General features: G+C 33.4%; 1 protein-coding gene and 1 long non-coding RNA gene across 6 annotated transcripts in view; one reads left to right on the top strand and one right to left on the bottom strand.

Moving 5' to 3' along the window:
• Positions 1–27,513, bottom strand: part of LOC139982741 (uncharacterized) — an 88,624-nt gene that overhangs the window by 57,084 nt on the left and 4,027 nt on the right. Inside the window, exons 1-9 of one of the 3 annotated variants that reach the window (XM_071995815.1) lie at positions 24,504–24,637; positions 6,862–6,937; positions 6,316–6,627; positions 4,895–5,551; positions 4,226–4,558; positions 3,961–4,074; positions 3,570–3,622; positions 3,115–3,163; positions 1,194–2,707 (exon numbers count right to left, since the gene is read on the bottom strand). In XM_071995815.1, the coding sequence (XP_071851916.1) occupies positions 1,194–2,707; positions 3,115–3,163; positions 3,570–3,622; positions 3,961–4,074; positions 4,226–4,558; positions 4,895–5,551; positions 6,316–6,627; positions 6,862–6,919 (3,090 nt within the window). In that variant the 5' untranslated portion in view covers positions 6,920–6,937; positions 24,504–24,637. Of the gene's footprint in view, positions 1–1,193; positions 2,708–3,114; positions 3,164–3,569; positions 3,623–3,960; positions 4,075–4,225; positions 4,559–4,894; positions 5,552–6,315; positions 6,628–6,861; positions 6,938–19,558; positions 19,709–24,503; positions 24,638–27,513 lie in introns of those variants that run through there. The other 2 variants (XM_071995814.1, XM_071995816.1) reach the window with 2 other exon arrangements.
• Positions 7,353–16,505, top strand: LOC139983113 (uncharacterized). 3 transcript variants are annotated; one of them, XR_011798509.1, is made up of 4 exons: positions 7,353–7,756; positions 8,411–8,737; positions 14,444–14,518; positions 15,016–16,505. It is a non-coding gene; the product is annotated as an uncharacterized lncRNA (long non-coding RNA). The 3 variants fall into 3 exon arrangements; XR_011798510.1 differs by lacking the exon at positions 14,444–14,518; XR_011798508.1 differs by having other exon boundaries at positions 14,444–16,505.

The following is a 27,513-nucleotide window of genomic DNA, read 5'->3' as shown; positions in this document are numbered from 1 at the left end:
ACGAACGTAACCTGATTCAAATTTTATATGTAGGCTTGTTATTAGATGTTAATACATTCAAGTCTGAAATAGGAAAATTTAACGAGCGTAGCATCCCACGTCAAAATTCTCACATGTTTAATTTGTTTCCTACAGTTAAAAAAAAAAAAAAAAAAAAAAAAAAAAAAATATATATATATATATATATATATATATATATATATATATATATATATATATATATATATATATATATATATGTATATAAATATATATCTTGGAAACGAAAAGGGCGTTTCGAAAAATGTCAACAGATGTTGAATGAAGTGATCACACGCAAATTAGCTAGGTGTCCGTAGTACTTTTAATGGCAATATTGACTGATAAGGAATATTCGGTTGGACAAAAAAAAACAAACAATGTATACAGATTAAATCTGTTTATATTATAATATTTTTCTAACCGTAACTTTCCTAAAATTAGTCAGGACTAAAAGTTAATGATATATATGTGATTAAAGAAAGTGTAATTGGCTCATAGGTATATTCACCAAAACGATTTTGAGCTGTGTGTTGAATGTAATTTATATAGTTAGATAACAATTTGATCTGTGTTCCAGGCAATGTTACTTTAGATAGGTACTAGCCAATATGATACAATCTTGACCTCTTGCCTCGGTCTAATTTATTTCAATTATTATTTTATGATACAAATTAGATAGACTTGGATACACGTAAACATGGTTTAATGTACTTATTTGTTTAAACTTTGTGCTAAAAAATCCCTTTAAGATATTATACAGATCCAGTCATTTTTCATTGTCCAGGAAAGAGAGCTTGGTCGATATCAGTATTATATATAACTAAAATAAACCATTCAGACAAGCGGTTTGATAGTTATTTTTGAAACTTTTAAACGTCAAAGTTAAGATGATGCATTGTTGTATTATACTTTAACCAAGTAGGAGAATTGACAAACTAACTTAAAGAAATGAAAATGACAAACACTGAAGCAACGAAATGTGACAATTAGATGGGATATTGTCCTCAGCGCATATGTCATTGAATGTATATCTGTTTAGTCTGTCTTGATTCACTTGATTTACAATACCCACTCATGTTAAATTACAATTACACAGTAGACTAGACGGAGTTCTGTTTTCGTCTTTTCTATTCTCGATGAAACAAAAGCGAAGTTTACAATGCAGTACGTACCTCTTTCTTTGATGCAAACTCCAAAATCTGCGTGACGGATCTTTGTAACAACTTGCTATCATTAACATTAATTGTAATGCTATTCGAGACCAACTCTGTTACAGATTCCAGCAGTTCGTCTTTGTCACCTTCTTGTTCCAAAATGCACAGCATTGCAAACTTCTGGCCTTCATTGCTTTTTTGTAAATGTTTGATAATATTTCGCGCAGCAGCTTTGTTTAGTCCACATGCAAATCGATAAACATACTGTAGATCAAAGGGATCTAAATTAGCCAACATTGCTGACGTAATCGAAATTAGCTTTGTAATTTTCTTAGCTAAATGATGAGCAGCATACCACTCACATAATAGTTTATGGTAGAACCGAACTTCTACAGTATTTCGTATGTTACCCATCGCGTCAGGCATGCTTAAAATGTCAAGAACTTCTTCCTCTACCAAAATGCCTATTCTGACGTATTGATTATAAAAAGCTTCACCAAGCGCTTTGCAAATCTTTTCTTTCTTCCAAACAATCGTTTGATCCTTTCCACATAAAGCTTTAAAAGCGATTTCATCCAACTTAGAATGATTTGCCTCAAACAGTTGGGAAGTTGTAACATTTTCGTCTTTCATTTTGTTCCACATGTGACTATGAAAGCATGAAATCATGTATCGAAAAAAACCTGTCACAGAAATAAATGTTTGTAACTCTTTGTTCTCGTGAGTAATGTGAGCAAACATAACAAAGAAAAGCGGAACTTCGCAAAGATCTCCAAGGACGGGATTTTCTTGAAGTTTTCGCTTTATTTCATCAACAGCTTCATTATTATCTCCCGTGACTGCTTTGCGAATGTATTTGTCTCGAGCTAGATCGTCAAATCCTGTAAGTCGTGCTCGATCTGTTTGTGGTGAGCGGTAGCTTGGTAGATATGAAGATCTGGTTGTCAAAATGACTTTTATTTCTCGGAATATATCATTTTTAATGATTTTATATACATCCGATTTAGTCTTGTCTTGATCGGGATATTCATCGTATCCATCCAGTACAAACATGACCGATGAACATTTTTCTATAATTGATTTTACCTCATCATCAGTAAATTTCGAATCTCCTGGTAAAATGAATCTTCTTACAGCTTCAAAGATGGAGTTAACCCCTCCTAACTGCCTAAGACGAAGTAATATCATTATTTTAATTTGCTTCAATGGAGAATGTGGCACACCCTTGCACCAATCGTAGACTAGCTGGAGGGTCAGTGTTGACTTCCCGTAGCCGGGTTCCCCTTCTAATATCTTGCGAGTAGAGCCTATTCTAGTTCCATCCATTAATTCATTGTATGATTTCATTTGTTTCCATTCTGTACCCTGTTTGGCAACCGTTGTTTTGTCAAGATATTCCATGCCGCCCTCAACAAATACTTTGTCCACGCAGTACATTCGGTCTTTGATGTAAGGTATAGGCTGTACGGCGTCATAAAGAATTTCATACTTTCTTTTTAACTGATCGATAAATAATTCCTCTTTGTTTTCATCTGTAGGAAAAACCGAATAAACGCACAAGGAAATGAATATGTTTAAAATACTTCAAAAGTACTTAATAAATGTGGGCCGTTATTCGTTACAATAGTTATATCCAGACCACCGTTTCCAGGTGTGTTATTTATTTGATATGTAGTTATTATTTTAAGTACACATTTTGAGAGTAAACTATTGACCATAGTACCCACGAAATATACCTTGTCCAAAATTTAACAAAATAATGAAGAATAAAATAATACATGCTTACGGAATTATGATACTTTTACACAATTAAACAACTTATTTTAACAATATTATCAACTGACGGTATTAAAGATGCGATGGAAAAGATCATTCTTACCCGTAAGTCCTTACATTTTGTTTGCACATTTCTTACATATTAACTTATAACCACACATACCATAACGCTGTTGGCTGTTATCGTTGACAATTTTCATCATTGGAGTGGCCTGTGAAGCAAGCATTGTAGCTTTGATAAACAAATTAGTTAGTAATAAAATGTCACTGCAATACAATCGTTATTCCGTCAATTTTTTTGCAGATATTCAGAAAGAGCGCTTGAAACCTGTCAAATATATATTGTGATGTTCTATAAATCAGTAAATGATGGTGATCACCGTCTTAAATAATCCTAATATCTTAATATATCATAGTTTAGCTTGAACCAACACAGTCTCGTTCAAGAGAAAACTCTCCAATGCAAAGATAGTATAGTAAAGTATGCATAGAAGGACATACGTATCTGAGGGATATGTCAGTGAATACCCCGGCGCGTATAACTGAGTCGTTTCGAGGAACAATATCAACCGAACAAAGAAAATATTTATTGAATATCGAAAAATAATTGTTATTTACCTCTTCCATTGTATTTTCTTGGACATTATTCGGTTTTCTCTTTCTTCTTCTTACTTTAATAGAAAAGAAAATATAAGGCCATATCAATATTTAAGTAGTATAATATATATATATATATATATATATATATATATATATATATATATATATATATATATATATATATATATATATATATATATATATATATTAGTAGTATATATGACACTATCTCGGTTGTTCTACGTTTGTAATCTAACGTAATGTATCGCTTAATGCTTCCCAAGTCTCTAACAATTCCATAAATATCAGTAGTCACTTAGTTTATTTGAATATATCTTAAAGTATTTGTTTTTAATTATTTATTATTTAGCATGCATTCGCCACTGATATGCCTATGTAACCGTATTACCTTTCCGTATGATGAGGTATAAAATAGCTAATAAGAGTGCAATGGTGACCAATGTTGACACTATCACGGTTGGTATTAGGAGATTCGCAGTGGTTGGTTCGATTGTTGTGCGCACTGTTAATAGAAATAGAAAACAAATATTGCTTGGAAGGAAATATTGCACTTTGAATTTGTTACTACATATATATCATGTACACCATGTGTTTTGAAACTATAGTCAAATTATTTCAGTAAATGTAAAATACATAAATGGTAGCCGACGTACCATTTTCATAAAACAAGTCAATTGTCGTCGAGAGATCAAACTGGTGGTTGCTTGATTCAGTTACCCTACATATCGCCGTTACCCTATTGCTAGACGCAGAGGAAATCGTAGACGTGATGACTATGTCAAAGGTATCTTCTGTCTGTTTCACTGTATGGGTTTGGTCTGAGAACGAAATCGTAGCATCATCGGGAAAAGTTTTCCATTCAAGTTTAACTTCAGGACGAATACCGTGAACACTGCATGTCAATACATCACCCTGCTTTACATGTAGCACACAGTATTGTTGATGGTTACATCCATCTACCACAGGATATGCTGGTACGGGAGTAACTGTAAGAGAAGATGTATTCAATCGCATGTTATATATCCACCCTATGTCGACTATTTTCTGCTGTTATTATGTTTCTGTCCAGACTTAACATTTATTTTGTTTTGCTGCCCTACCTCTTAAGTCGGACAAGTATTGCCTGTCGGGTGCTCACTCCTAACTTTGTATATATACATTTGGCATTTTTTTAATGTAACTCATTATTGACTAAAAAGTAGATTTACACACCAACAACAAATATATTGTTCATTCCGTTTTTTCTTTCAGTAGAGCTGGTAACGTACTAATGAATACATTATATCGATAGAACTGGGAAGTACAAGTGAGAGTAAATTTACCGTAGATCTGTACGTCATATAATAAAACAGCGTCATCCGAATCTTGTTTATGAATGCAAACGTACAGCCCCTCGTGCCAGCTTTCAATTGTTCTTATAAACAGCATGCCATCCTTATCCAACTCAAATTCAGATGAATACGATTCCGTGACAGACTTGGGCGGCGGTATGTGGAAGAGTATGTTAGACCAGTGCCGTTGTCCAGCCAGTCGCTGTTTCCAAACAAACATTCCGTCGTTAGTGTCCGTGCAAGCTAATTTCATTAAAGAATGTGTAGCGATATGCTTCGTAGTTGGGATTGCAACGGCGGTATAGTTGACAATCTTGTCTATCAATACAAATGACTCTTTTTCCTGCATTAAATCCGGTGGCAGACTGGATGCTTGACATACGAATAAAGTCAGCAAATGCCACTGTGTTAATGAAAATATTATTGTAGCACTTGACGTGTAAGTCACATTGTCTTGTGTAATAACATTATACCTTGACGGCAATGTTCGATTTCGTTCTAAAGACCTTGACATCCAAGTTAGGTTGACGGGAGGACGGGTCTTCTCAATTGAACAATCCAATGTGGTATCTGAGTCCAGTGACTTTAGACATGCTTTATGAGAGTCAGAGCACAGACCAATGATCGGATATGTAGTATTTGGTCTCACTGTATATTAGAACAAACAATACCAACACTCATCAATTGTTTTTTAAACGAAATGGTACTCGTTGAATTGCATGCATCCACACTGGAATATATTTGATGCCTGTAATAATCATCTTAAATGAGTATTCATTCTATGGTTAATGTTCATGATCGAAAAACGACGATGTTATTGGTGTATTTGGTATTTAATCATCTCAATAAATATCACTTGTTTGGTTTCCCGTGTTCAATTGAAGTATTTGTATGAATATCGTATATATGTAATATTTAGAAACAACTTCTTTAATTATTAAATAATTCATTTTTTTCTGGTACGACGAAAAACATCAGATATAAAATTATATTCGACACGGTAAAAGTTCGATGTTTCTTTAAACAAAATTTGTTAAGTGAGTTCAATGAACTAAAAAATTGTGTGAATAGATCTGCGAAGCATTGTTAGTATATGAATATAACTTGTTGGAGTATGTTGCACACATAACAATAAAATACATAGAGAAGACGAACGGTTCAGCAAACAGATTGATGATCATGTAAACGTCTTCCGAAACTTCTCATACACTGGTCACCGTCTTTATCAAAGTCAGTTTGTATTCATAAAAGGAAATATAATAAAGAGAAGGAAGTAAAATGATATGTTACTAACAATTTATCGATAGACAGTCTTAAGAAATGCAAATTGACTTATGTCAGGAGTATATAAATGTGTTGCCTGTATGTATGCTGTTATTGTTACCAGTTATTAAAAATTTGTGTCTACATACCAACAGTCTTAACTTGTATTTCATAGGAAACAGTTTCTTCCGTGAGTGAAATAACTTTGGTAACTCTTAAGAGGGTTTCGTGCTCTAAAGTAACATTTCGTATAAAGAGCGATCCATTCGGATAGATGTCGTAGTTGCCGCTGGTATATCCATTGCCACTTTTATGTCCATTTTGGTAAAACAATATTAACTGATCTGCCTCAGGACTATACCAAGACGCAGCGATATATTCTTGGAACAAACATCGTATCGTTCCGTTACTGCCAATACTGATGTATTGGAGGAGTTCACACTCGTTAGTAGGGGCGTGTTCTGTAAGTTTTTTTGAGAAAATATATTAAGAGAGGCAATCCGTTACTGGCGAGAATTATTGTGAATGTTTCATTAGTGTGGTAATTACTGTATTAAATTTGCCTAAATTTCTCTGCTGAATGCTTTAACGATGCTTTATCAGTTGCAAATAATGACATTTAACGATAAAAAAAAAATAATCACATAAAAAATATGTACAATTTTGCTGTAACATTCAATGGAAAATATGCTCACCAGATTGAGATGTAAATAGCACCACCGTTAATATGAATATTTTGATGAACTTCATCATTCCAATTTGTCATTCAGTCTGCGAATTGAAATATATTGTGAAAGAATAAAACATCAACTTTGCTATATGCAATGTTTTTCACAAAAAACATAGCTAGGAGTTAGATGACATGATAATTAACCTCATAATTTTGATCATAGAAAGACATTTCAGTGAGTGTTCCTCTCTTAAAGAACCCTTTAACCATTATGGCGTCTTTACCAGTAACGTTAGCTTCAGAAATGCAAAGCGAGCAAGTTCAATACAAATTCAATACATTTTTTCCTTAGCTACTATGCAAGACAGGATGACGTGTTGACCCCCATGAGCAATGATACTTGACTGATAAATGTTAGCAAAATATGACACTTATTTAAGTTGGCATTACAGGCATCCGTACGTGATTGTAACTTCTTGCATCTGCTTAAAGAAATACCTAACAGTACATCTCTTGTCATTTGATCACAGAACAGTACGATTTTTGTTGGCATTCTACAATAGCTTTGTTCACTGACACAATGAAGGCAGGGATTTTTTTATCTGTTCTGTTCATACTTGTATGTTATAAAGCTAGAGTTGCTACTTGTTTGGATACTGTGGTATTTTCACATATCGTTAATACCTTTGACCAAGTGCTCTTCGAGGGTTGTCACAAAAAAGGAGCCAAAAGCGAGTGGAAATTAGACGATGCTTTGCTGTTTCTCGACAATGTCTTTTTAAATTCAACCGGTATAGATGGCATTACTCTTCTCCCAAATGGCTCCTTATTTATCGAGCATGTGTCGTTAAACCATGCCGGGGCGTATAGTTGTACAAGTGCTCCTAACATGATCGCTCGTCATTTGCTCAACATTGAAGGTGTGTTTTCGTCGGATGGTACCTTTATTGGCTTCTTAACTGTGTGTAGATGTAGTTGTACTTTCCTTCCGTTGCCATGAAGTTGGATATTGAATACATTTAATTATTCTTCTTTTTTATTGCTTTTTCATTTTGTTTTTGCTGTTTTAAACAAAATCATGATTAATTAAGATATGCAGATATAATCTTTCTAAAGCAAATTTATCACCAAAAGTTAAATGTCCATTTGATTATCAATGTAACGAGAAAGTCGGTAGATCAAGCTTGCTTCATAATTGTAAAAACAATTATTGATATGTCAGGCACATTTTATTTTCGTAGGCTCATGGTTTTACTTTTCTTGATTAGTTTTGTTTTCCTTTCTCTTGTTTTCTTTGTTTATCTTTCCGACTGGAATTGTTTTGAATGATTATGAATGCAATAAGGTTATCTCTTGATGTTAGCCCGCGTGGTTTACCATAATATAGCTTGTGTGTCTCAAAAATAATAACACTAAGCAAGAAACCACTATAAAGTTGGGAGAGAACTATGTAACTACCAGATGTGTATTGCTAGGGCCTATATGTTCCATCAATATTGTAATGATGTGTAATAACGTTTATGATTGAACAGTTGGAATTGTGCTTACTAAAATTCAACGTACTCTTCTCTTAGCTCCACCTCGACTTTCCGTTGCTGCAAACGACTACATATACAGTACTAGTGGGGCCGTTATTTATCTTCCTTACCGTCAAGTAACATCGATAACATGCTTTGCTAATACAAGTCATCCGGAAGTCAACATAACGTTGTTTTTAAATAACGTTGTCAAAGCAACTTCAAATTTTACAGTAATACGAGGAGTCGACAGAAACAAAACGTTTGATACCTTAGCAACATCATGTATCCAAGTGAATAATGTCAGCGGAAATATCTCCTGCACAAGTAACGGACTTGGAAAATATGGAGTAAAAGAATTACATTTACGATATGATCCGTACGGTAAGTTTTGCGTTATCTTCTTTCCCGTGTTGCCATTTAATTGTATTTAACGAGGAAACCATTACCATAAATAGCATACCTATATGCAGTTCTAATTTAAATAATGTTAAGACACTTGAAAAAAATAAACTAATATTAATAACACAACACAACAGTGACATACGAGACGAACTCAGGAACACACCAATTAATGCTAACCAATATGGAGTACTTGATTTTAGATAAGTGTTATCATATCAATATATATATATGTTTATATAAATATATATATATATATATATATATTCAACAGTAAACTCGTAAGTGTTATCATATCAATATATATATATGTTTATATAAATATATATATATATATATATATATATATATATATTCAACAGTAAACTCGAACATGCGATCGCCCACAGTATTGCGTAACCTCGTCCAACGGAATATTCTATCAAGGACGTTAGCGCGTAAGGGATTAAATTAAAATCGAATGAACTATGCTGATTTTAGTTTATACATACATCGGTCAACTGGGTATTTGCAATACAAATGTATGTTTTATTTGTGATATCTCTTTGAAAACTAAAACTGATATAAACATGTCAAAACCATCCTTTACCTTGATCAGACAGTAAGTCTAACTAGACTTATACTGTTAAAATGACATATAAACTAGCATTGAAGCTCAATTCGGCTATAGTCATCAGAAACGCAATGTATCTATTCGAAACAGTTAAACATTTCAAGGCAGGGGGGGAGCCGAATATTGCAGTTGTTTTATTATTCTTTTTTCATAAATGATTTTATGTGTGATTGACTTTCTATTAAATTGAATTTAATACAACACCGGTTGAACAAAATCAAATACGCATTAAACGTTAAGTGTTCCTATCTGCTGATCTCATTACCTTGTAGTTAAATTTTTGATCCGCTTTCGACATGACCACAAGGGTAATACACTATTAACCAACGTTTATTCACACTTTCTACTAAATAGCTAATTAAAACACACGTTGGAAGAAAATATCAAATTTGTTTTGGTTATTTTAATTTGTTAGTGACGTCGCATGTAATAAACAAAGAAAGGGATAGAACAGTCCTAGTCCCATGACTCTATTCATCTGCATTAAAATAAATGATTCATCAATATGAGAAAAAAAACTCGTCACTTTAAAATCTTCGTTTTATTCCCATCTTGATTTTATAAGATGTTCATAACAAAATAATGGTTTTTGTAGCGTGCTTTTTTTTTAATTGTGAAACTTCATTACCACGCACTGATTAATAATACTAGAAACCCCCATTCTATTAGCAACTATTATTCACAAATATAAGTTCTGTGTTCGTTGAAAGGGCATTAACATATAAAATAGCAAAAATACTTAAACTTGCAACATCTGGCAAACCAAGATATTATAATGTTGTTATCTGTGTCACATATTTGAACATGCAATTTTATTCATGTTGTCATATTAGCAATATCTAATGTGTTCATATATCTTGCAGCAGATGTGATACACAACCTTTATGTAGTCTACATAATAGCCGCCAGTCCTGTACTGCTCCATTCAGAGCTACAGTATTCATTCAAACATATATCCATTCCACTAATATAAAACCATACACTTATTTGAATATCTGCTCAAGTGTGTATTCTTCTTGGATTCTTTGTAGGAGTAAGAACTTAAGCAATGTTTGTCTTCGAAACTCTGACAACCACTTGAGCAAACTAAAATTAAACACAAACGCCATTGTCTGATAAGAGTTGATGAATAAAAAAGTATGAATCAGCAGGGAACAATTAGAGTATATGCTAACACCTATTAGTTTCAGTTCGATACGACAGTCACAAAATTCTTCAGCAAAGCGAAAACAAACACAAAAGGGTCAATAATTAACCACATTCAGCGAAAACAATTTCAGAATAGGCAATGGAAGAGTTGACTATGTATACGTCAGTGATTCGATACAACGTTTCGGAGATATAATTATAACTCCCATTATCTTAACACACAATACATGTACTCTCTGTTTGCGTTTCATAGTGTCCCATATTTCTACTTTTCGAATAGTATTCTCTTTGTCTAGTGATGTCCATATATCTATTATTAAGTAAGGGGTTATCAGCTACTGCATCACATCTATTCCAACTTTCAAAGTTGAGGTTAGACATATGTTTCAAGTTCGTTAGTATATTTTTATGAGCAAAAATAGTTCCAGGCAATGTAATGATCGTCTTTCGTTTCATATAAATCCAGATTGGTTTAATTGTAGTTTTTTTTTTTCTGGGAATTTCTACAAATTTATACAAAACGTAGTCTTGGTTATGGTAGTGCAATAACCTACAACCAACTGATAACATTGCCATTAATTCGACTTTCTCTCACATACTGTGTAATTATGAGGTTATTAATTCCGCTACTTACCTAATAATATGAATTAAAACACAACATTACTCATTAATTGACGGACGTATGTTGAAATATGACAAACTTCGCTTTGAGCTGAAACGAGACTTTACTCGTAGCCACCAGTAAGCTGGCTTACAGTTTGATAGATAAAGCCGAAAGTATGTTTCATTAGTTAATGTATTAAACAAAATACACTTATCAACAGTTCGGAAACTACATCCTATTAAATTAGTCTGCACCAAGCCTCTAGTTCGAGTGATCGTTCACGGCCACGGTCGCAAAACATAAACTAGTAATCGACTGGGGATGGTATCATAAAGACTTTTATTTACAAAACAGCTGTTAATATGTTATTATTATATAATTCATCAGTATTCGACGGGCAGCGGAACAAGGACATTTGTGGGATGCCAACACTCTCGTCCTAGCCAATACCATTGTGATCCTTAATTAACATTAAACTGACAAAACTCCGCGAATTCCACACAAAAAGCTCCTGTTTAAATCCTGTATATTCCTATGATGAGTTAACTTTAAAATTCGTTTAACTTTAGAGTAAATCTAAAAAGGAAATGGATGAATCGATACCGGAGGTCATACATCCGTCAAAGCAAATAATATTGACTTAGTTTAATGTTAATTTTTTTTATCACATTGATTGTGTATAAAATGAATAGGTTAACAAAGAAAATATCATATACAATATAAATATCACAAATATAGTATGAAAACAGCGGATTTGGATGTAATCCTTACTTTTCTTTTTTTTTTGGTTGTTATGCAACAACAGACAGGAACGAAATATGCAGTAAATCATTAACAAACCACACACATCTATATCATTTTAATGCAAAAATAACAGACTATGCATTGTTTACATCTTTGATCACATGTTCCGGTTTTTTTTTTCTGGTGGCAGGGGAGGGGCGGTGGTATAATCGATTTATTATAAATATATTTTTAAATGTACAATCGCAATTGAAAGTTGTGACACATCTTGCATGTCATGTCAGTATGATATTCAAGTTTTCAAGAGAGGCATTATCGTTTTGAAAGCCACTTGCATATTTGCAACCGACTGCAGTGTCCTGGCATCATTTTATGATGCTAGCAGCAAACTAAGATTCCGTTTAAAAGTTACTGACATGCTTCTGAATAGTTAGAAAGCAGGTCCAATACTTACAGATAAGGACACTTGATAGCTGCCATATTAACGTATGGTGTAGGGCAATGCTTATGTCTTTTGTTTAGTGTTTCACAATATATGTTGTGATATAGGGCGCATTATGTAGCAAGTAGATAGCTTTACAATATCTTATTACTATGCAGTATAATTTTGTAAATGCAACGTCTATTAATTACGAGTGAATGGTAACATTTTCTACGTGTATTTGTTTCTTGCCTTACTCTAGAGATGAAACATGATGCTTAACCAACTCGAAATCATTTGTGATACCTAAAGCCGGATCTCGAAAGAGATACTTTGAACAGACTTTATGTTAATGATATGGAGGTAAACGACAAAGGCAAATGAATATATATAGATGAAAATCGTAATATCGGCAAAAATAATCGGCAAAATATGTCACCAAAACAGAACTAGCATTGTTCGATACAGGTGACATACGCCTACAGTGGAATTACGACCTTCCTTTACGGTTTCGAAGATCTATCAGTGTCCATAGCCTAGTTGGTTAGGGTGTCCGCGTACAGAGCGGAAGGCCCGGGTTCGAATCCCGATGGAGGCTGGAAGTTTTTTCACTGTTCTTGATTTTCCAACTCATTACGATTTTCATTTATATATATATATATATATATATATATATATATATATATATATATATATATATATATATATATATATATATATATATATATATATATATATATATATATATATATATATATATATATATATATATATATATATATATATATATATATATATATATATATATATATATATATATATATATATATATATATATATATTTATATGGTGAAGAATCTCTTAAGTCTTTCTTTGATCATGTTAATTCTTTTCATGACAGCATTAAATTTTCTGTCGAAGTTTCCAAACATCAAATTTCATTCCTAGATGTTCTGGTCAAGTTGGATGGCAATTCCTTAACCACTTCGGTCTATTATAAGCCCACTGATATTCATATGTATTTACACTGTAATAGTTTTCACCCACATAATCTCAAGAGTTCTATTGTTTATAGCCAATGCCTTAGACTTAAACGCATTTGCTCCAACCCATGTGATTTTAAACACCAGGTATCCATATTAACTGGTTATTTCTTGAACGTCGGATACCCCCTTCACTTAATTAGACAGGGTATTTCCAGGGCCGACAAGTTTAGCCGTGAGGACTTATTAAAATACAAGTCCAAAAGTCCCAACACACGCATTCCGTTCGTTACCAGTTACAACCCCCCCCCCCCCATAAAATCTTTCATTCGCTCCATCAAACAGGAATTTGCTGTATTTCAAGACGATCAGTCTGTAGGAGAATCGTTTAAGGTACACCCCATGCTAGCATTTCGTCAACCCCCCAACCTTAAATTTCTTCTCACTTCTTCCAGACTCCCCCGCTCAGTTTCCACCTCCGCAGGCAATTTTCCTTGCGGTAAACCTAGATGCCAAATATGCCCCCATATTACCCCAGGCACTGTGGTCAAGATTCCCAATGTTGACTTTAGTCTTAGACCCCCTTCCCTCTCTTGTGATTCTATTGATGTTATTTACATTTTCTATTGTGTACTTTGCAAAGAGGGCGATTTTGTAGGTGAAACAGGCTCCCGATTCCGCTTACGTTTTAATAATCACAAAAAAATCTATTCGTGATAATTTTGCAGGATTCCCAGTGTCCGAACATTTCAATCTTCATGGTCATTCTCTAAAAAACCTAAAATGTATTTTAATTGCCTCGAACTTCAAATCAACTACTGAACGTAAACGTAAAGAAATCGATTGGATCTTTCGTATTAAGTCTCACATCACCGGCCTCAACAAAGACTTGGGACCCCTTAACAACTACCAGTTCTACAAGCATATGTAATCCGTTCTTTGCTCCTTAATCCGCTTCCTGTATAGTCATGGTTTATTTGGTTTTAATTCCATCATTGCAACTTACACTTATCTAGCGTCATACTTTCATTTTTTTTTTTTAACTCTAGAGTAAGGCAAAATCAGTCACCAAAGCAGAAATATCTTCGTTAAATATAGGTGGCAGGTGCCTACAGTAGAATTCCGACCTTCCTTACCGGCTTAATAAACCCATGTGATCGTTTCATTTGAACAGAAAAACAATATGCAGTATACTACATGTGGTCGGGAGAGAACATATGACACGTACAATGTTTATCACAAGAGAAAGGTAAGCATCCTACGTCTATTAGTTTCTTTTATATTCATTTAAAGCAAACGGTGACTTGCTAACCTTCTTATAAGAATTTCAATACTAAACAAAATCCTCTGAGTCAGGTTTCGGTGGAAATAACAACAGCCGCCACATAAGTATTCCCGTTCACTCAATACGTACTGCACATACACGTCATACTAGTTGTTCAACAGATTGTATGTTAACGAAAGAGAATAGTAAGAATACGATGAACATTTATCAAAGGTCGTGTCTGATTTAAGCCAACAATAAATCTGTACCCAATATTATAAGTATATTGTCATTGAACAAATAGGTTTACCACTTCATATGATAATGAGGGTGAAAGTCCACATCTGCGATTATTACTGTTCGTACGTGTACGTGACACGTTTTATTTCGCAATCTGCAACACAAAACCCAAAATGGTAATCACATGACTAGAAGGTCCACAATACAACTATCTTATTAACTAAATTTTGGTTTCTTCTTAGCAACGGTAATATACGTAATATCGCCATCATTGTGGCAGGAAAATATCACAGATTGAGGGATATTATGGGACGATGACAGAAGAAATTCGCTGTGAAAAGAGCGGAACTCTTAGAATGGTATTCACCAATACAATGACGAATATAAAGCGAAGTGTGTCTCTCCCGCTGAAAGATGTTTGACGGTTAGCGGTCATCAGTAAAGAAGGAGAGGTACTTGAGATTTATATCATATAAACCTCTGTTTAATCCAAGCCCGTTAAACTGACTGCACTCCACGAATCTTGCACGAAGTTCCTATGTAAATCATATTTATTCCTGACATACAGTAGTAGTTAACTTAATCTGCACTTAATATGAGTAAAAGAGAAAAGGGATGAGTCGATACTGGAGGCCACCCATCCGCCAAAAAAAATTACGTTTATGTATTTTCTTTTTAATTCTCACAATAACTGAGAGTAACATGCAATGTTTAGAAAAAGAAAAGCTTATTACCGAGGACGGCTACAAACATTAAATCAAAGTAGGGGTGGAGTGGTGCCATCACCTCCTTAAGTTTAATCGGTGAACCATTCTTTTTATTTATATTTCTAAATGTTACATGAAATTAAAAACTGGGACAAAATTTGATGTCATGTATCCAGGATAGTACAACATTTAATAGAGATGCTAATCGTTTCGAATTGGCTGTTTGCGACGGACTGCAGCAGCTTTGTTGTGCTTTTTTGGGGGGTGAGACGCAAACTATAATTCCGTTTTTGTTTCTACTGACAAGTTCTTTCGCAGTCAATAAGACAGGCCTAAGGAGCTATAAACTTAAAGTATTGTATTAGGTGCTGTTTTATACGTCGGACAATACATATTATGATATGGGGCGCTGTTGCACTAAATGAACAGCTGGTCAACATTTTGTTTGATATGAATATGATACAATGCCAAATATTTACTAGACTTAATTATAACTGCCGTGTCAGCAGCAATTCTTCACGTTAAAAGGAAACTAAAACGCATGTTCAAAAACCCAGGTTAACTATTTATCTATCGTGTTATCAGTAATCTATTTGCAACTTTGAAAAACACTTCAGCAAAACGAAAGTAAACACAAAGGAAGCTGTTAACAATAGACAACGAATTCAAAGTGCGAATCAGAAAAGGGCGCACTCATCATATGTGGAACAAGTTGAACCATCAACGTTTTTCTGTTACGTCACTCGTTTGCTTGACTTGACAAAAGTAAGATTGGGTCTACAATATAACCTAACATTATGACATATCTTAGTTTGACATTATAAACAAATAACGTCGTTTCTCTTGCTACTTTTACTATTCATGATAAAACTGAATATGCAACAAGCCGCGCAGTGTTTACACGAGTACCATATGTATGGGTAGGTTTCTTTTTAAACCTTCGTGTGTCACTAACCGGCGTGTTAAGATACACTTCGTGTCTAGTCCGCAAGCTAAACACGGTGGCCATATTGTTATTTTCGTTAAAAAAAACAAGCCTAAAATAAAGTAAAAATAGTAAACTAAAAAGAACTTAACATTTCTTCGCTAAATTCTAATTCCACCCAAAGTCTTCGGGATTAAAATGTATGTAATTTTATAACAGAGCTTTGTAGTTCATAGTTTCTCGCGATCAATATATAAATATCGTAGTTGTAGTCGCAGCCAAGAAAAATAGTAAAATATAACCAAAAAAAAATCGTTCCGTCTCTTCATAAAAATTATCCTTATATCTTACCTGATTACTATATATAAATTAATATATTATTAAATTTATATATAAATTAATATATAAATACATTAATACATATACATTAGTGTATGACATGATTAACTTTCAATTCATAAATAACCTTATAACCGCTATTATCTGATCAAGGATGGAATGTTTATTACCGATAAACATGTAAACGTATAAAAAGACCCAAGTATCCCCAAATCTGATTTGGTTGATGTGAGCATCAAATGGCGCCATACAGTTGTGAGCAATCCACAATATGCATGCATTATGAGTGGTACCAAAGTTCATGTTTGCTTTTATATTGATAAAATGATATTAAGAATACGTTATCTCTTTTGTTGGCACACCAGTGCACTACAAAATATATCGATACGTCAAGGACATATTGAATGATACATAGCTTTACTGAGGTATCCTCCTAACTCTTACTCTTTTTAAATGCACACAAGTATGCAGCATTTGTCATATTTATACTTTTTCCATATGTGGTGATAGTATCTACTCCAAAAGTATGTATGAACATTATATATGAATAGTCTTCTGTATTCGTAAATTATTGGGGTAAATTAAAGTTTACATTTCCTTTTTATTGGAAGTTATTGTATAGTAACCGACGTTGGGAGTCTATTAACACCTTTATTGTCATATGGGCGTAGTGTACTTGTATATCGAGCGAACATACCATGATGAAATACTTCCACTGTTCCTTGTTATAATGTTTTCCTCTTCAACGCATCTAATCATGTTGCCAACTGGTATAATGTCCTCATTATCTTATCATGGTTTTGCAATGTATATTTTCTATACTTTATTAACTTTATCAACACATTTTAATTGAAAAGCTTAATACAACTAGTTAATGTAATTCTTTACCACTCATTTTATATCTACCCATATCGGGTGTAGGATTCACATGCACATTAATCATGTAGGGTTGTGCTACAGTCATTTTATAAAAAGTGTATCGTGAGGCCTAAATATGTCACATGAATAAGAGCCATTATAAATGATAAGTAGCGAACGGTTGCATTATCTTCCTACAAATCTGATTCAAAATGGAAGTTCCCGAATCATTTACTGATACTGTATTAGTTTAAAAAAAAAAAAAAAAACCTGATATGTTCTTAGTAGAGTGGTCAAGTACATTATTTATTGTATTATTGTTTCTTATTTTGTATCTATTACGTAAAAGTAGTGCTATGAATGCATTTGTCATTACCCTGAACACTCAGCTGTTGTAGCTCATGGATATTGTACAATACATCAAATCAAGTGATTTGTTCTTGTGGTTTTGTATTCGGTTTCTTTAATTTCCATTTCGCAGTTAAAATTGCGCTTCGTCTCTTTGATATTCATACATGTTTCTCGGAAGCAAATAATATATATATTGTCAATTGGCTTTCAAATAACTAATTCAATAGCACCATATTTTACTGCTCAGTTTCATTTCTTGTTGTGTTGTGTATTGACTTCTGTAGTCTTAACCTTTGAGTGTGATGTTCTTTGTCATTTCTAACTGATACAATATACTATATCAGTTTAAACAATTCAATTAAGTCAAAGTTCGTCCTACATGAATTATGGCCAAAGATAAAATATGCTTGTGATGGAAGGGTTTCCAATAATAACTTTGCCTGCAACTTCAATATTGTATGGCACTTCAAAGTACGGTATGGATTTTTAGACAGAATCACCGAAGCCTCTCCTACCTCACCCACCCAACAATTAAAGACCACTTATCGTGACTTTAAAATCATATAATTTGCATCAGAAGCTGGTACTTCAGATATATTAACGTGACCCTGTCTTTGAAATTTTAGGTCTAAACATACACGGAAATAATAAGTGCTGATTGTGTCTTAGCGGAGATTGTTTAATTAAAAAAAAAAAAATTCTGTCTTCTTTTTAATTGCTGTATAGCTTTCTCACAATTAGAACTTTACATTTTTTTCAGTCCTATACCTAACGTCACCACTTCCTGTTCAATGCATATGATATGACTCATTTAGGTGATATTTAAACACGTATTTAATGTCGGTGTTGCTACAATGTTTTGTGACATATCTTTACACTGTACATAACATATCCCTAGATTGCCGTCTGTGCGGGTTTATGTCCCCCAAACTATCCATAATCCCACCAGATTAAAGTGAAGGTTACAGTTTCAATGATTACTCATTGACGTCGTATACAAGACCAAAAACCCAAAAGGTGACATCAACATAAGCTGTCAAAATCAAAGCTGTGGGAGTGGTGTATTATAAATAGGACGTGTGTAAAAATATGCACGATTTTAGTCATACATAGCCTTACAATGATTGATCATCGAAAAACATACTGATTTCACGTTGATGGTTATGTAATGTCAACTTATGTTTGAAGAAGACCAGATACTGCATACAAAGGACAGGGCATATCTCTTGGTATAAGCCTTACTTTCACTTTTAATGAGATATACAACCACGACCAAGTTATTATAACGTTGTAAGCGGAATGTAATACATGATGTATAAAAACTGTTTTTCTTACTTGTTCTTTCTGATTGGTAAATGAAATACGCATTTTGTAACCCCGTAAACACGCAGGCTTAAACAGGAACTGAATGCTCTACATGGTTGTCCAACATCCACGTGTAGTAGAAAATTATGAAGTATACTGCATTACAATTAGGCAGTAAATATTTCTACAGTATTTGTACATGTAAGCAATAACATATCAACGCAGTGGATATAATTAACAGCAATCCCTTCGTTGCAAGGAATCATACGTTCTCAGTACAGTGACAAACGTCGTATTTACTGTTTAAGGTAGTCTAGATTTAATCCGCCAAAAATATAGAAATGAAATCATTAATAAAAATATAGAATCACAGGTCTAGCACAGGTCTGCCAAGTAACAGAAAATGGCGCCGTTCGGAGTATGGTCTACATATCTGATGCGTTCCAATGTTCATGTTTGCTTTTCGCAGCAGGTTATATGGATAGGCGTATAAAGAATATGTTATCATATTACAGTACTTGACAAATGTGTTTACCGCTTTTTCTAGCGAGATATCAAAAATATGTTGAATGGTAAGGAGAATTCATGAACTTTTCTTCACTTTAAACCCTTCTAATAGCACCCAACTACCTAGCCAACTCCAACAGCTTGAATAATGATATGCCGCGAGTGGTCATTTTGTTTTTCTTTCTTTTAGTAACGTTATGAGTTCATTTATTTTGTGCGTGAAGAACACTAACAGAAACTGCTTGTTCCGTATATACCTTTACACTAATATATAATTCATAAATAAACCTAACAACGGGGTAATCGACCACTTCACTATGTTGAAGAGAAACCAAAGCCTAAACTCTAAGATGGTTATCGGCTTATTGTGATGGCAAGGTTATGGAAATTTAATTGTGCAGTTTAGCTAACGAATTGTTACTGGATTACACAAAACTATGTTGTTACGTTTAACTGGTTTCAATATTAATAGCGGTATGCAATAGTTATAAAGAACGAATGTGTCTCATTCTGGTCAATTCTGATTGGTAAATATTTTGACACAACTTCCTTAGTAAAAGTGTCCGCCGTGTTAATGTAAATTGGCGCAGTTACGTTTTGTATACTCCACTTTCCTCATACATTGAGGTTGTTATCAAAGTTCATATTTACTGTACACTGTGTCATGTATTGCAACAAGAGACAGAGATTATGTCAATTATCAATTTTTATTGACACATCTGTGCAGCATTTTTTCTAAAGAGCGATCATGCTCATTTCGAGTAAAAAATATCATATTTTTATTTAGGTTATAATATATTTAATTACACTGATCCTTGTGTGTATTGTTTACAGACGATCTCATATTTGTATTATTTATGTTTGCCTGACGATTTTATAATTAACGCACTAGATACAGTCTTTTAAAACAAAACAACACGTTTTGGGGGGAAGTGAGGGAAACGGGTGACACTATGTGAAGTATTTTCATATTCACTTGATTTAAGTAGTATTTACAGTTATTACAGTGTACCTATCATTACGGCTGAATTTCTGCTGATTAGACGATTATACGATGTTAACAAAAAGAAATTAGAATATTAGCATATACCAATGCGGTGAAATTATTTGATTGGTAAGCAAAAACAATTGAATGGCTTGGAGAAAACACTCGTAGTATAATTGTTGCGAGTTTTATGTGCACTGACAGCTCAACCCACAATATCCAATACATTCACTTTCGTTTGATTAGTTTGTTGTTTGCATCCATAACTGTTCGCTAAGATGTCTTGCTTTGAAGTTATTTTATACTTAGGTCATACCCAACGGCCACATAATGCAATTAAACCAAAAATTAAAGTTTTAGTATCAAAAGACTTTGTTTCTCAATATTTTCATTTCGCTTCTCAAGGACATCGGCTTATTGTCTTTCCGTTAACAGTGTTTAGTAAACGTCACTCTCAGAGTATGGAATCAATACATTTAGTAGTTAAATAAAGACATTTTCTGAAAAAAAGAAATAACAATGCAAGTCTCGTTTGTTGCGTTTTACTGATTTGGTGTGATCAGAATAGGTCTATGTATGCTACTCGGTGTACTGTCAACATGTGTAAATTATACCACAAGGTATCTACTCTGCGTATTGACATTGCTTAGAAAGTCACGTGACTGAACGTGTTTTTGTATGAATACGTATAAAACCTCTATATTTTCCTCAATAACTATCTCTTGAATATAATTTGAGGATATGCAACATGAATAACAACATGAAAAGTACAGAATAACAAAACAGACGTTAGAAAGGTAACATGTCTGCCAGTTGGCAGACATGTTACCTACCTAACTAACTTATGCTTGTCTGTTGTCGTTGTGGTTTTTTTTTTCATATTGTTATGATAAATTATAAAATATAAATATGTGGATATAAATTACAAAAACACACATATGTTAGGCAAATCCAACAACAAGATTAGAAGGAAATTTGATTATAACTGACTTTGCAAGAGCTACACTCTATTACATATATTGTTTTTATAGATCTAGGTATGGATGGTATACTAATTAAAATTTCTTTTATACTGCAAGTAAGGAATTCTCTCCTTAAGGAGCTTCAGGGCACTTCTTGTCCTGATGCATTTGAACGGGAGTCAAAAAGCATCTTTTGGACTTGCTGATCACACAAAAGTCAGGGGATTATATTTAACCTATGAGCCATTTTATATTCTTTAATTTGTTTTGGGTTTTTAGTGTGTTCTCTTTATTTATGTATTCATTATTTTGAAAGTAAAGGAACCGCAATGGAAATAAATCTGCTGTACAAACGTTTCTGTGTTATCCCTACACAAGTGTCTTGTTTTGCCTTTGTATTTTTGGTGTAAAATATATCAAATTAAAATAAAGTTCCACACTAGCTACGTCCTGGTACCATCTACTTAAACTTTGAAATGTAGATAGGTATAAGTGTTGTCATCAATGGAATCAGTATGTCATAATGATACAAAAAAATATGGTTGTAATGTTGTCTCTTTTGATTGCAAAATGTTACTTTTAGTCGACACACTAGCACAAACAGTCCAGATCAGAAGAAGGCGGCGGCATCTTCATTTAGAAATATAGTCATGATAACATAATTCTAAGTGTTCACATGGTTACAATGCATTTAGAGTCACATACACGTATGATAAATATCATCTTAAACGTAAGCAACAAGTGTCACTGCTGAACTTCATGACATAATTATCGGTTGCCTTCATTACAACAGCGTACAAAGCTTGTTATGATCCAAGTAGTATATTTCACATAATTATTCAGTTTCGCTTCAGGGTTTTCTATTTAGGCCTTACAATGTTTGCACTAGAAAAATAACGTTTTGACAATTATGTTTATTATTCCTTGTCACTCTACTCAACTGTTAGTAAAAATTGTAAGCTGCAGATATATTAAAAATAGCTCTAAATGTAGTATGTTTCGTTGGTGTTTTTTGTTTTGTTATTTTTTTGTTATTATTTTTAAAAGAAATGGCTCTTTATAACTGTCTTTTTCCTAAACTACTTCTTAGTCTCTGATATTGATATTATCTATTAGCTTAACTCTATCTCTTTTGTTTCATTGTTAGCATTTCTAGAAATTGTTCTTTAGGGGCATTTCTTAGTCTTAACATTTGCTTTTGTAGGTACTAATGACTTATTAAATCTCATAAGATACATTGTTTTAGTTTAAACTGTTCAGTGATATTGCAGTTTAAAGTGAATACATAACTGCGTTAATTATTGACTAATCAGATAAGAAAAGTAAACGAGCGAAGTTCTCTCCCGGGTTTCTTTTACGAAGTACTCACCTTGTCCATTGTGTTTTGATGTAAAATGTATTTCTTCTTTGCGCGGGGTCTAAATTAAATCATTGTTATAGAGCCTTGTGTCTTACAGGGTCCATTAATATGTTATTCCTAAGCTTTGGCATGTATTTTAATTATTTTCTTTTAGATTTACAAACCGATAAATCTAGGTTAAGCATGTTTGGTTTTAGTCAATTTCGCATACATTTATTTTATTTGAGCTGGGTCCTTGTTCTATCACTGTTTGATATTTATACGTCATGAAGGCTTACCAAATCAATTACTTATTACAACTTACTACTTATTGAAACAACTTGCAGATTAACTAATCCGTGCTATTTTGCTCATTCCATTAACTCTTGTATAGTTGCATGGCTACATATACTATGTTGTGTATACGTGGTTAAAATGTCCATATATTTTGGGGTTTTGGACTTTCTCTTACAATCCCTGGATACATTCCTCCAGATTGAAGTGGTATAAACAAGTCATAATGTGAACGATGATAGTTTTCCTACAAGGCTGAGAAGTTTACATGTAATGGGGAAACAAACTCTAAAGTGACAGCAGGCAGCGATTTTAATTCATTTTTTTACATCGGTTGCTCGTTTATATGGTCGAAAACCAGAAATACAAAAACTCATGTGCTTTCCATGACGTATACAAAGTTGATGCTGTAAAAGTTCAATTTTAGATTTTCCACAGTTTGTTGTGTGTTTAATTGGCATGAAGTGATCCCACAAAAAAACATAACCTTTATTATCCATTATTAGAACCTTCAAGCAGAGAAAGAGATCTATTCAAGTACCCATTCTTGACATTACGTGTTCAGTATTAAGTCACATGCATAAATTAACATACATAAACATACCATTATCGTACGTTTATCATTTTCCCGGAAACGAAAACTTCGTATCAGTAATTTCTAAGCAATGTGTTACAAAAATCTCATATAATTTTATAATGAGGAATATGCCAACCTTGTTTATGACAAGGTTAGAGTTTGCGGAAAGAAGAGATACTCCATAGAGAGTCTGAAACATTAATGTGCGCGCGTCACTTATGTTGTGAAATACAGCTAAGTATAAATGATTTCAGTGTGAAAGCATACGCGAATGTTTGTGAAGTTAACTCTTTCTGGTCAGTTAATATAGCACATTACCGCTAATAAAGAAATAAAAATGATTCCGAATTATTTTTATATTCCAATACCATACATGAGACACATTCTTGACACCATTGTGAAAAAACAGATTATGAATAGAACCATATTGAACCAATCGCGAAGTGTTCCTATGGTCATAGTATTATAGCATTAACCATGTCCCGCATTTCGAAAACGTACTGCAAATCCTTCTTAGAACACTGGCCATTTAAGTTAGCAGATATATTAGAGACAAAAGGAAGAAAAAAAAACGTACTTACCGTAGAAATAAGACTAATTAACCGGCATTATCATATGTAGAAGAAACACTGTAAAACGTAGAGAATTTCAAGTTTATATGACAAAGAGTCTGCAATATTGATATAAAATGGCGTAGATGTGCTGTGAGTAGGCTTATGTCGGCTTTTGTCTACATCAACTATAGAAGATTTCAAAGTTCATATTTACTTTTCACTAAGAGGTAATATATGAACTGATAAAGCGAATACGTTATCATTTGTATTAGCACATCGTATAGCTAATGCACATAAAACGCTATTCTGCTTTTGTTAAAATGCACCAAAATATGCGGTACTTAATGCGATGATGCGTCTTTGTACGTGTCTTGACTTTTACGGTGATACGTTCCACTCCAATAAAGGTACGAACCTTAATGTATGTAACAATAAATGATGTCCACCATTAGAATCCTATAGCAGTAGTAGACTGCCTAGTTATTATAAAAATATGATCATTTAGACGAAATATTATTATATATCTATTTGTACATAAGGTAAAAATTGAAGACTCTATTAACCGTTGTCCCGTAAAATATAATAATAATAGTAATACGACTTATAATGCGCACACACCACTCAAAGAATGTTCATGGTGCAATTGACAATTAGAAATGATACAAATATACACATTATCTTTGAATTTTTGATTTGTTTTTAAAAGAAATCACTCTTTTGTCACCTTCATCAACACAACCACTTTCTTTTCTTTACAGATATATTATTAGAACACCTGATTCTCCCCCTTTCAAATACTTGGATATGACATATTATTACATGCGGTGATGTAAATTAAACAGTTCTATGATTTTTTAACGCTTTATACTGAAGAGAATGCTGGCTGAAATTCAAGAGCGATACTCGACCATTACAGCAGTTTGCATTGTTTTAGGTTACAGTTCCTTTATAACTAATACAACAATCGCGTAAATTCTACAGTAAGGTGCCCGATACTCTCTTCATGGTCATTCATGCATCGCTGAAATGAGACATGCTAAAAACTGTCATCGGAAAAGCTATCCGTTTTGAAATAATGAGAATTCTATGTTAGTTGAACCATTTATCTATGATTCAGTGGGCTTGGAAACTTTCTGATATACTCATTGATGCCCAATATAGCTAGTTGCTCCTCAATACGTACGTTACATTAACTATATTCCCGGTTACGTGTTATGAATCTTAACGAGCTTGTCAGCGTATTGTGCAGTGGGTTGTCCGTTTAGAAAGAATATTACTGAACTGAAGTGTGTAAAATTATTATCGAACTGCAGAATAACTAAAATGATGCAAACGTGTATAGCATGAAAAAGTTGTTTAAAGTATTTTAAGTTAATGATTGTCTCCTTCACATGGTTTAAATCTGATATTGTATTAAATGCTAGTGTAGAAATTTTGAATTTGTTATGTTAGTTCATATATAGTTACTCTTAAAGTTTGAAAAACGTAACATGTGAAATTTAAGCTTATACAGTACACAACAGCCATGTTACCAGCATCGTAGTAGCGTCACTCCGTGCAAAAATATATAGGACGGGTAAGAGAGTAGTGATATATAATACCCAAAAAACTTACTGTCTTGTGTATTTATAAACAGACAGGGAAATGTTCATTCGAGATTCGGCTTTGGAAATCACAATTTATTAGTTGGTTAGTTGGTTAGCATAATGTTTATTCTCTAGAGTAAGGCAAAATCTGTCACCAAAGCAGAATTAGCATTGTTCAATATATGTAACAGGTGCCCACAGTGGGATTACGACCTTCCTTACCGGTTTTAGTAAACCCATGTGATCGTTTTCTTGAAAAGAAATATAAAGATGCCGTATCATATTTGTAGTCAGGAGGTAACTATGACACATAAGATGTCTATCACAAGAGAAGGTAAGTATCCTACGTCTATTATTCATAAATTTTTGCCAGAAAATAGGCTGGTGGTGCAAATGTTGTCCAATATGACTTGTTTTACCTGAGATGGTTAAACTAATGAATGGTCTTTACAGTTAGTGTGTTTCCAATTGCATTGAAAAAAAAAACGTCTGTCTTACCTTTAAGTGCAGTTTAGTTTTCTCACAAGTGGAACTTCATATTTTTCCAGTCGTACGCCACTATATAAAAAGTGTCCAATGCATATGACATGATTAATTTTGGTCATATTTATACATATATTCCATGTAGGTAGAGGCGTTGCTACAATGTGTTCCCGTGCCGTATCTTTAAAATATACATAAGCTATCCCTCCAATGTGGTGTGTGAGGTTTTTTTTTTTTTTTTTGTCCCCTAAACTATCCATAATCCCACCATATTGAATACAATGTTACAGTTTCAATGATCACACATTGACGTCATATATACGACCACAAACCCGGAGGAAGACATCAAAACAAGATACCAAAAGCGAAGGTATAGGAATGATGTTTATAAGCACATTTCACTATTCCAGTCATAGTCTCACAATGAGACATAATCACTTTGATGGAAATCTAATGTCAACTTAGGTTTAAAGAAGACCAGACACTGCATGCAAAGGAGAGGGCATAGATCTTGGTGTAAGCCTTACTTTCACTTTTAATGTGAATACAAAATACGAACAAGTTATTGAAACGTTGTAAACGGATTGTAATAATGATAAGTGAAGACTGATTTTCTTAATTGTTCTTCCTGATTGGAAAATGAAGCTTTCCTTTTTTAAACTAGTTAACATTCGGGCTAAAACATGACTTAATGCTCTACACGGTTGTTTTAACATCAACGTATGGTGGAATATTATGGAGAATACTGCATTAAAATTAAGCATGATATGTTACTGCAGTATTTATATATGTACGCAATAACCGATCTGCGCACTGGATACAATTTACAGCAATTCCTTTATTGCAAAGAATCATAAGTTATTAGAATAGTAAAAAAAAAAATCGTATTTACCGTTTAAAGTACTCTAGATTTAATCCGCCAAAAATATACAAATGAAATCCTTAATGAAAGCTTAGCTTACTTATGT

Source organism: Apostichopus japonicus, chromosome 16 (assembly GCF_037975245.1).
Source record: "Apostichopus japonicus isolate 1M-3 chromosome 16, ASM3797524v1, whole genome shotgun sequence".
Taxonomy (NCBI): Eukaryota; Metazoa; Echinodermata; class Holothuroidea; order Aspidochirotida; family Stichopodidae; genus Apostichopus; species Apostichopus japonicus.
Note: the sequence above shows the minus strand (reverse complement) of the source record. Positions and strands in the feature narration are given on the sequence as shown.